Source organism: Haliotis asinina, chromosome 12 (genome assembly GCF_037392515.1).
Source record: "Haliotis asinina isolate JCU_RB_2024 chromosome 12, JCU_Hal_asi_v2, whole genome shotgun sequence".
NCBI classification, from domain to species: Eukaryota; Metazoa; Mollusca; class Gastropoda; order Lepetellida; family Haliotidae; genus Haliotis; species Haliotis asinina.
In genome coordinates, this window is record NC_090291.1 from 50,801,104 (window position 1) to 50,813,273 (window position 12,170).

Here is a 12,170-nt window from a genome sequence, read left to right on the forward strand (position 1 = left end):
TGACAATGCATCGATAATGTACAGTATCAATAAAGATACTAGTCGTGATTATATAGCCATGGATATCATCAGCAGAGTGTTCCGGCTTCTACATAACACCGAGACACATTCCGGCAGGGAGGAACACAATTAGTGAAATTCTTTGACGCCTGCATATTGGATCTATTATGCAGCGGTTGTGTGAATATTTTAGTGCCTGTCTCTCTCACCATATGTCTGAAGACACTTTTTGTCTTCCTACATGTCCTATGGACTTGCTGGAGACAGCGAGATAAAAGCAGTCAGCAGTGCCGAGACCACTAGCACAACCTAGTTAGCCATGGTAATGTGCTTGCTGAGATTCTGCCGCAACTATGGACTCGCTCCAGTCTCGCTGTCTCCCTATCCTGTGTAGTAAGGTCTGGAGGTTCGACAGATATCCCGGGACGTATCATTATAGTTACTCTTATCCTTCTCGAAGCAGCTGTTAACAACCCCGCTGTTGGACCGATCTATTAATTATTAATTACTAATTACTATGTCCAGGGTCCAGCGAATGAAAGCACAAACCCCTATGCAGAAATTACCGACAACTCCATCTCATCTCACTCGTTAAAGCGAAAACTAGACTTGAGCATCTCATTTAACGTTGCAGTCTGGGATGCATGTCCAACAGCATTCTTCACTTTCTTCTAAATCAACCCTATCAAATCAACCCTATTAAATCAACCCAACTGCCTCGCCGGAATCTGCCAACAGATAAACAACTATTCACACGTGACTTCAGCTGGGAAGACAACTCTCTGCTCATCACAGTGCTACACACAGAGACAATCCAGCTCGACCAGCTCACAATCGCCATACCACTTTAAACCGCGTCAGGTCGCCCACTCCGCCCGGTGTCAGGGCCATGTGCTCATGAGAAGTTACAGACTGGTATATGATATGGCTGAAATATTGCCAATGTAACTTTAACTCTTAACGCACTTACGCATAGACAGGTATACTGGCCTATCACCAACGGCCAGATTCAATGCTTAACTTATGATAGCTTCAGAAAAGCTGATCTCTTGTGGTTATGATCCAGTCATACAATGCCCATTCCCTCAAAGAGGAGGTGCAGCCGCCAGTAATGCCCTCAGTATTGATAAAAGTACATGAAGACTGGAAGTCAAAAGCCTTCAAACGCTACATGTGCATCAGAAGTGACATTCACAGATAGGTCTCAAGTGGTACCGTTTCAATATTCATATAATAGGGCGTTTGGGGTTTGTGTGATTCATGACGTTTTAAAGTAACATGTCATTTATCATCAGTCAGTTAAAAATGATCTCACCCTCAAGCTTTGCCTTGTGTTACGTACTCAACATATATACTTTATACTTTATCTTGGTGATCTCCAAACAGCGCTTCAGCGATCCTTTTTGCAGCCACCCACCATACCAGTGTTTTAAAAGAACTCTAATCTGAAGTCATGACTTTTTATCTTGTTTTTCGAATGTATACTATACGGATGATTCACGATGTTTAATACAGCGTGTAACGTTTTGGCCGTCAACTTAATGAGAGAGTGAGTTTAGTTATACGCCGCAATCAGCATTATTCCAGCTATATGGCGGTGGTCTGTAAATAATCGAGTCTGGATTTGACAATCCAGTGATTAACAGCATGAACACCGATCTGCGCAATTGGAAACCGATAACATGTGTCACACAAGTCAGTGAGTCTGACCACTCGATCCCGTTAGTCACCACTTACGACAAGCATGGGTTACTGAAGGGCTATCCTATCCCGGACCTTAACAGGTGTGATGGCCAGGAACCACGAGGGCTATAAAAGGAGGCTGACAAAGGGAGACAGATTTAACATGTCTAATTTAATAATTGGTTCAACAAATGGAACTGCAAAATATGAATCGGTATAATGTGTACATTGATTTAATGATTGAAACATATTTTATTCACTAAGAAAAGGATTGAGCACAAGTTATCCAACTTTTAAATAGCTCTCTCCCGATAATTACAAATTCATCTTTCCACGCACGCACGCACGCACGCACGCACGCACGCACGCACGCACGCACGCACGCACGCACGCACGCACGCACACACGCACACACACACACACACACACACACACACACACATGGAATAAAAAGATGATGTTGAGTACCTCAGTCCAGCACATGTTTCAGTAAAGTTATCGGAATTTCTCAACTCATGGCATGTTTGGTTGCCTACCACAGGCGGGAGTAAATCTTGAAGAAATCCTGGTCTCAGACCTTTTTGAATTTTATAAAATAATGTTAATTTTCGTTTCTCAGAAAGTTCATCCCACCCGGTTTCGTAGTACAACGAACAAGAAGATGCATATCTTGGAACCAGAGGTTTCGCTGACTTCGATGGCACAGAATCAAGTGAAGAACCACACGCTTTTGTTTTCTCACTGCTGCTGCTCTGTAGCGTGGCCTGACCTGTGGCGTTTATGCTCTTCCTTCCTCGTCTATCTCTTGAAGGCATATTTCACAATAAAGTACTTTTAAAACCTAGACATTCCTACACAAATGTTTCGGGATTACATCCGGTAGATATAAAAGCAATTGCAGATTACATCAGACTTGCAATAGTAACAATTGCGAGATACAACCTGAGAGCGATCTCACGCACGTCCTACCCATGAAGCCATCGTGACTGAGATTGTGTTGTGTTCATCCCGTTACTTATCTGGAGTGTTTTAGCTATGAAACTACCAGGTAAACACATTTCATGGGAAAACAAATGCAAAACACAAAAGTTTATGTTCGTGTTTACATGCCTCTTACATAGTCTTCAGCAGTATTATGATATACTCGGAGATGTGGCTGCAATTTGCTTTGCCATAGTTTTTGTTGTCAGAGTGTATACCCCATACTACAGCAACTCTGTATGTCTAACTGGAGCATCGAGGAACTCTTGTGCAGGGTTGAAAACTGGGTTTGGTGGTTGCTGAAAAAATGGCTTGAACAAGCAAAACTTGAGATTCTTATAATGGATGTATCAGACGATTATAGCTTCGAGACCCTTGGAAAATAGGCCCTACACTCATTAATCCACTTCGATGAGTTCATTGTAGACCCACTCCATCAAGTGGTCGTCAAATATTATGGCTACCTTTAAACCAACGAGTGGAGATTGGTGAGCTATTCGGAAAAGTATCTTTGGTGCGGCCAGACCCGTGAAGGTCCCGGGGTAGAACAGGCCTTCAGCAACCCATGCTTGGTCAGGCTCTCTGACTTTGTTGACACATGTCATCGGTTCCCTATTGCGCAGATTGATGCTCATGTTGTTGGTCACTGGATTGTCTGAAAAACATCGTTGACATTCACGGAAAGATGTTAAAGAGTGCTCGATTACTTCGAGTGCAGATTCAAATATTGGAGGCCAGAGAATATTAACCTCTGTCGAAACAACCTCTATTGGGAGTTGTGTGGATGAACATTAGATGAATGGAAAACTGAAAGGAAGTGTATGCGCACAATTCTGTGATCGGTTGTGATTCTGTGAACAAGGAGGGACATGTCCTGTTCCAGAGTCCTATAGTGTCACTGGACTCACAGGTTTGTGTATAAATATTCCAACAACACTTGAGTGTTTTTTAACAATGGGTCATGCTGAATGTGACGTCTAAGCAATTCAATCAACCAGCTGTAAGCTAAACACTCGCCCTCTGCTGCACGCAGTCTATAGGCCTCACCTTTCTTCAAGTACGTAACGCTTGATTGGAAATCTCATATATGCCCCATGATGCATTATTGACGGGGTTAAGGTTCACAGCGAGCAGCTCGCAACTGACCACACCGATGTACGGTGACCTTGTGTTGAATGCATTGCAAGAAGGCATTCTGAGACACAAGTTGGCACAGTCGAGTTTCCCGATGTTTTCATGCCTGGCGATGATGTAGTCAGGCTCCCTCACTCCTGTCCTCAGACGGCTGAACACGACAGGTGACTCTGAAATATATTCAGATATAAATGACAGATATTTGTATGTTTGTATGATTCAAGTTTAGTAGTGCCAGAATACTGAATCAGCTTTGTGAGTACAAGTGACGTCAGCCGATCATTCGTTTGGGTTTCCTTACCGCTGCATTTTTGTGCAAAGATGTTCCTCTGACCACAACTGCACATAGTTCTAAGGAATTTGCACCAGGAATTATAACAATAACAATCTTTCTTGTTACGTTGCTCTGCACTAAGGCCCCTTTAGACGATCTTACCTCCGCATGTCTTGTGCAAAAGGGTTCCCCTCACTTCCACTTCACACAACGTCAAAGGCTTATCACCAGAGTTGTACTTGACAATTCTGACGTAGCGTCCAATGGTGTTCACTGCACAGGTCAGATCTGCCGTCAGACCTCTGCCTACTGTGCCTTTGTGCCAGAAACAGAGCTGGAGGCTGGATTTGGTGTTGTTCATCGGATCAGACGCGTGGACCTCCACTGTGAAGTTGGTTAATCTGTCGTCTGGATTGAACAAAAGGTAAAAAAACGTTTATAATTCAGATGAAAGTCTTAGGTGATGAAACGGATTGCTGTCCGCAAAACCCTCGTGCCAATAACAGAGTTGTAGACAAGAATTATTGCTGGTCTAGTGTGAGACTCCAATGTTAAGTCGTTTAACCCAGCGTCTGCGTGAAGGTTTGGTGTAATGCCCTTAAAACTTCAATTACACAACTATACGTTGAAAGCAAAGAACATGTTGCACACTAAAATGTAACGGATGTTAATAGACTCATGTTTGAGTATTAGTGTGAGTTTGGAGGCCATTTCTACCAATCGTCCATCAGACAAATAATTCCCTACAAAACAGTAAACACGTACATGAACTGAACTGACGGGCATTTGGTCTGTTTTCATCCACAGTTCCTCCATATTCACTAATATTTTTCAGTCAGAAAGAAATGTTTGTGCATTTTTGTCACAATGATGCTATTTTATTCTTTCTTTCAAAACTAAATCATCATTTTGCACGATGTACTTACTTCATATAATATGTTTACCGGTAATATAGACTTGAATCTTATAGTTGTTATACCGAGAAATGTTACATGCTTTAGTGGAAGCCTAAACATCATCCGTTTGAATACAACGGTTAAATAAGCCCTTAAGTGATGAGGCTTTATTTTCTTCTATATTTCTCTGCATATTGGGTGAGTGAGTGAGTTTGGTTTAACGCCGCTTTTAGCAATATTCCAGCTATATCAAGGCGGGGGAAACCAGAACATGGGCCTCACACACTGAACCCATGTGGGGAATTGAACCCGGGTCTTCGGCGTGATGAGCGAACGCTTAAACCACTAGACTACCCCACCGCCCAATCTGCATATAGAATTGAAGAGTGGCATTATTGTTGTTTTACTTACAATAGTCACCATCCCTGTTGGTGATGGAGACACTTCCAACATGACAGGTCGATAGGAGGTCTACCTGCCACCAGTTAATGGACTGGAAATTTTGCGTGTGGGTACAACTTCCGGAAATGAAATCGGGGTTGTTGTTGCCGTCAACAGCCCGATCAGATGTCGCTCCGTATACTGTGGCGCTTTGATGCGTTGGTTTATTGAGTGCCAGGTTTGGAAGAGTCAGACCTGGACCGAGAGAATATATTCGTTAAATAGCCGTATCAATAACAATGAGCTGATGATGAGCTTTACCAACCTGACTGTGCCAGGATCACCTGAACCCACCTGCTGTATTTCTATCTTAATCTGTAAAACATAATAATAGTCAACAAATGTAATACTCTTCATTTAAAACGTGGCAAGGTAACTAATGATGGATCGGTCAGGTTGCTAGGGGAGGAGTTATTGAGCATCTTGTGGAAGATCAGAGCTACACATATCTTGGAATGCAAGTTCGAGACAAGCCCCAGAATGCCCAGATTCAAGAGATAAACTTCGAACAAAAGGATGGTGTGCTCCGATCTGCGGATGTATGAGATCGTTCTACACACCATGACACTTGCTACACCATCACAATCCGTTAACCAAACCTGTCAACCTGTCTGATGCAGTTAGCAAAACGTTCATGACGTCACCTGTAGACACGGTCTCTACCATCACTGAGCTGATGATGAACTTTACTAGCCTGACTGTGCCGGGATCACCCGAACCCCCTCTGCTACGTTTCTATCTTAATCTGTAAAACATAATGCACTCTTCAAAAAAAAAAATAAAAAAAATAACGCAAAATGAAATTAAAAAATGATACATACAGTTTTGTACACATATGTAAACTCAAACCTTTTGCACATTGTTTCTGGAATGTTTTAGAACATCATGCTTGACCAAAGGCAACCAGGATTGTCGTGATGTGCGTGGATGTCATGCAGCACGAATATCAGGCACATTGATTGCGCAAATCATGAGTACAGCATGTGACTATAAAGGACCCACATGAATCGCATAATTTCATCTAAGATCTTTGCAAATACTGTACACGAAAATAGGACGTCTCAATCCTGCCGATCGATATCAGGCAATTGGACGATTGCAAGCTGGAAAAACAGAATGGGGTGGCAAGGATCTTCATCGTTCACCCCAGCACAATAACTCGATTGGTGGATCGGTTTCGTCGAACTAATTCGACAAATGACCAACCAGGATCAGGAAGACCTAGAGTCACCACACCTGCCCAAGATCGGTACATCCGGGTAACCCACCTACGTGACCGTCATCATACTGCCCGGGTCACAGTACAAGAACAGTTTGGAGCCTGAAGAGTGTCCGATTAGACAATCAGAAACCGTCTCCGAGAAGAAGGAATACGTGCCAAACGTCCAAAAGTTGCTTCTCCCTGACACGACTACATTGACGTCGATGAGTGAGATGGTGTAACACGGTGCTGCCAAGGAACCTGGCAAACTAGATCCGCATATGGCTTAGCTATGAATCCCGTTATCTCTTCAGGCAACATGAGACCGTGTCTACAGGCGATGTCATGAACGTTTTGCTCCTAACTGCATTAGACAGCTGGACAGATTCGGTGCAGCGGGTATATGGTGTGCGGAGCAATCTCACACACCGGCAGGTCGGAACTTGTGCAAGCAATCTGATGGCCAATTGATACATCGACCAGATTCTCTGTCCACACGTCCTTGACCTTGTTGACCGTCAACGACAGCTCTTCCAACAGGACAATGCCAAGCCCCACACAGCACGTGCCACTGTGCACTATCTGGGCAATAACAACACCAATACCCTTCCCTGGCCCTGACAATCTGGGTAATGCAGAAGGCTGCAGTGTTGGGGAGCCTTCATATTCTCCGAATAGTTCTTGGTGGGTTTGACTAGGCAGTGTTTCCTGGGAGAAGTCCCATTCGCTGTCTGGGCTGCGTGTAGAGGGGGTGAGGGCCCTGAGCTGATGATGAGCTTTACCAGCCTGACTGTGCAAGGATGACCCAAACCCTCTCTGTTGCATTTATATCTTAATCTGTAAAATAATAATAGCAATAGGCCTCTTCGTGGTGGGCCTAGATATCGGAATTGTATTCCTTGAACTGCAGGTGCATCACCCAGTCAGCCTTGACATCCCCCAAAACTGGTTTTCTTACTGGGTTACAGCTAGACAAGAAGAATTCGATCTTTCACTTCCACAGACCAGACAGCCTTCCTCCGGTAGTGACACAAAATATACTTGAGATGGGACTTGCCCCAGGGGAAGGCACAGGCCCCGACCAAGCATATCTTGGTCAAAATATCTCAAATTCACTCTACTTGAGGGTGCGAAAGCGACAGGATGGTCTGAAAATCCGCGTATTAATGGCAAGTCACTAAAGCTGCATTGAGACAATGCCATGCCCATGTATGCTAACCTGACGGAGCAAAATGTCCAACACCAAATCACAACTGGTGCCCGTCAGGAACATTTTAAAAAGCAAAATGCTCAAGTGACAGGAGATACCAAACGTCTTATGCATGTTCTCTTTCCTCTTCCGACAGAGGCAATTGACCCCTCAATCTACTTCTTCTTCAGTTGCAGACCTTTCCCAAAAATCCTGTTTACAGTTGGTTTAGTTCTATTTATGAAGAATGTGGTGATTTACCTTTAGAGAATCAGGGGCCAGTTACACAACTAAACATGTCTTTTCGCAAAAATGAAATTGATTTACTTCATGAAATTATATCTCTAAAACTTTCTGTGAACTGTTCATTACATGAAGTAAATTGCTGAATCTACGCTGCAGCGTGAACCTTGGGCGATCTTCACTCAGTTTCTAAAGACAAGCGATCTAATGATAACCCAGGTTTCTTTTAAAACCTACTGAAACTAGAAGAAATATTTCCTGGCTGGAGCTGTGCCTTAAATTAAGATCGTTAGAGAATTCCATATCAAAAAGACAAAAGTCAATTTGGAAGAAACTAAAATTGCAATGCAAATCAACAAAAGAAAAGGTTCTTCTCCAAATTGTCGATTCCCTTAAGGCAAAATTAATGGTTTGGACAGAAAGAAAGAGAAATGCGCAAAGGAAAACAAATTTATCAAACAAAATCAACTTTTTAGAAATGATGAAAAACAATTCTACAGGCAACATAAGACAAGTGGTGATGGTGAGCATGATAAACGGCCTCCCATGGATGCCATTAAAAGATTCTGAAAACAGTTGTGGTTTGTACCCGGTGACTGTAACCTGGAGGCACCCTGGGTGAGTGATTGTGACCATGAAATGCATGAGAAAGTAACTAGATTGTTTGTCTGTTACATCTCACCAGATTGCATGAAAAGTGTCATTATAAAGTCCAAATCTAACACAGCCCTACTGCCTGATGGCATTCAAAACCGGCATTGGAAACTGTTCCAGTGTGTCCACATACCATTACACCACTGTTTTAATTTTCTTCTGGACACAGGTGATGTGTCTATGGTTCTGCAATGCTTGCGCAATACTCTGTCCCAAAAAAGGAGACTTGACTGATCCCAACATTCTTCCACCCTATCACATGTTTGAATACACAGTACAAATTATTCACAAGGTGTTTGACAAACCTCGTGTCATCTTACTGCTCTTCCAATGACATAATTAACAGAGGGCATAGGGTGCGAGAGAAAAAAAGCCCCAAAACAAAACAAAAAACAAACAAAAACAAAAACAACAACAACAAAAAAAAAACAACAACAGCCAAATGATGGTAACATGACTTGTAAAATCCTGAAGTAGACATCAATATGAAACACCATACCAAGTATCAAATTCGAGTGATGAAAATAAACCCGGGAAAAGTGGGAAAATGCGAGAGACCTGTTGTGTGTGCAGCCTATGAAGCGCTTCACAGAAACGAATTTGAACCTAACGTCCAGAATGCAGCTTGAACAATGACTATTGTTGATCTGTTAAATAGCTATGAACGAATGACAATGAATAAACCAAGATAGTCCAACAGAAAAATGGAACTCAACATAACCTGAAAGCCAAAAGAAATGTTACACCTCTTATCATAAATATATTATAAATATATTATGAAAAAACATTATGAGAGAAGATTTTGGTGTTGCTTGTTTTGACAATCAGTTATGTAACTCTTTGGAGTGAAACCATCAGACCAAGGTAGTCAATGATAATTTGGATATGGCCATATGTTTTCTGATGGGTCCATTGTCCTATTTTCGATCAAGTACAAATCCACATTGAAGGATTTGACAATCAGTTATGTAACTCTTTGGAGTGAAACCATCAGACCAAGGTAGTCAATGATAATTTGGATATGGCCATATGTTTTCTGATGGGTCCATTGTCCTATTTTCGATCAAGTACAAATCCACATTGAAGGATTTGACAATCAGTTATGTAACTCTTTGGAGTGAAACCATCAGACCAAGGTAGTCAATGATAATTTGGATATGGCCATATGTTTTCTGATGGGTCCATTGTCCTATTTTCGATCAAGTACAAATCCACATTGAAGGAGTAAAAAAAAATTTTAAATGAGTCCAAATGATATTGTTTGTGATGGTAATGCATACATAACTCAAAAAGAACGGTAACATTTGGTTTCGGATATGGAAAATAAGGCTATTTATCGTAAAAAGTTGTAAATGTTGAAATTGGATTTGTTTCTCTTTAGAACACATTAAACGATGTTAGGTTGAAATTTCGGATCAACATGACTTTCGAAAGTTTCAGGAAGACTCCTCAACAGAAAAAAACCTTAATTTTCCCTTTGATGCAAAAACAATTGCATGTTTCTGTTCTCTTATGAAGAAACATAACAAAACACGCACCCACTGTAACTTCATCTTGCATGAAATGCACTTGAAATGTATGGGAAAGGGGTATATAAGGCTCCTAGATTTATCACAACACAAACTGTACTCAATATAATGCCGAGGTTAAGTGCTGAAGAGAGGGAAATAGCTGTCGGAATGCTGCAGACTGGGTCGACTAATGGGGATGTGGCTGCTGCATTTGGATGTCATCGCCTCACCACTCTAAGGCTTCGAAAACGCTTGCAGAACACAGGAACAACAACAGACAGACCCAGAAGTGGGAGGCTGTCAGCTACAACCCCTAATGAAGACCGCTAAATCCGTCAACTGCACCTGAGAAACCGTTTTCAGACGGCCACTGTGACGGCAAATACAGCTCTTGGACGCCGAATAAGTCCCCAAACGGTGAGAGGACGCCCCCGACCATACGGACTGAGACCATACCGACCGCTGCAAGGGGTACGTGTTACACGACAACCACGTCAAAACAGGGTTGCGTGGGCCAAGAATGTGATATGTTGGCAGAACAGAATTGGCAGAGGGTGCTGATGAAAGCCCGTTCAGCTACACCGAGCGGACGGGAGAAGACGAGTTTATCGCCACCAGGGTGAAAGAGAGGCGCGATGTTGCATACAGGAAGTTGTACCCTTTGGAGGAGGCAGCGTTGTGGTCTGGGGCGGTATACGTGGCGACAGGAAAACAAACATCGTTGTGATCGACGGCAATCTCACCGCACAGAGGTACATCAACCAGGTTCTACAGCCAGAGGTCCTCCCGTTCACCAAGCAGAATCTTAACACCCTCTTCCAACAGGAAAATGTTCGACCCCATGTAGCCAGACAGACGTTAATAACGTTCACGTTTTGCCATGGGTGGCGAGATTACCGGATCTGAACCCTATCGAACACCTCTGGGATTATCTCGATCGTCGGATCCGGTTAAGTCAGCAACAGCCGCATACATGTAAACAACTTAGTGCTGTTCTGATGGACTTTCATCCGACGTTTGACGTATTCTGTGAGACGGCGAGTTCATGCATGTTTGAAGGCCAATGGAGGACACACCAGATAATAATCTAAGATTATTTAATTACATTCTGCCTTTTTCAATGTCTCTTTTGTTTTCTGTGATTGGTCGCAAACGGAACGATTGATACCACTCTTTAATACATGCGTTTAACACTGTCCACGAGCGTCATTTACTCTTCTTGTGAAAAGAACAATCTATATAGCACACACAAATCGGTTCTTCAACTTGACATGGTAGGGAAATCATTTACATATGAAGAGGTGTTACATTTCTTATGGCGTTCAGTTTATTTATGTTACGCTGCCATGTCAATGGCAGTTGTGTATTTGTATATTTCAGCCATATCACGACAAGAGAAAAGTTTAGTCATGTTAAAGATCAATTACATTGTTTAATAAACACCTGTTGACGATGAATAGTAAAACTAAAGTTGTATCGCTGATATCAAATTAAAATGAGTACATTGTCGTAAAAACATCACTAACGAGACCAATACAACAGATGTATACCACTATGAATCGCCACCAAACGAAGGTAAAGCGCTATACATGGGCTCATGGGGACTTACTGCACATTGATCCTAACTGGATCCCCTTCAGCTGATGGCGACTGAACTCCTATTTACACATATTCTGAGATCAGAACACGTAGTATGAAAAACACCTTGAGTGAATTGGACTTTTCAGGGGGATAATAATTTTACGCTAAATCATCAGTCTAGGTTGTTTGTTAATTCAAAAATATATTTATTGATTATCATATAAAATCAAAATTGACTTCTAATAAACTAAGACTAAACTTGGAATGAACTTGAGTAAAATGATCAGTTACCGTTTTTAAACTGAAATATTTGTCCCTTGTAATGGAAAAGGCAGTGTAGCAGGACATGTTGGACTATGATACTATCATTACAAGGGTTTTA

The 12,170-nt window shown here is 42.2% G+C and overlaps 1 protein-coding gene across 1 annotated transcript; it reads right to left on the reverse strand.

Annotated features, from left to right (window-relative positions):
- Window positions 1-3,717: 3,717 nt before the first annotated feature.
- On the reverse strand, window positions 3,718-10,249 carry LOC137258618 (uncharacterized). The gene is made up of 5 exons (XM_067796316.1): window positions 10,239-10,249; window positions 7,036-7,235; window positions 5,380-5,604; window positions 4,235-4,480; window positions 3,718-3,968 (listed from the first exon to the last, which is right to left on the reverse strand). The coding sequence occupies exons 1-5, from the start codon at window positions 10,247-10,249 to the stop codon at window positions 3,718-3,720; spliced, it is 933 nt and encodes a 310-aa protein (XP_067652417.1).
- Window positions 10,250-12,170: the final 1,921 nt, after the last annotated feature.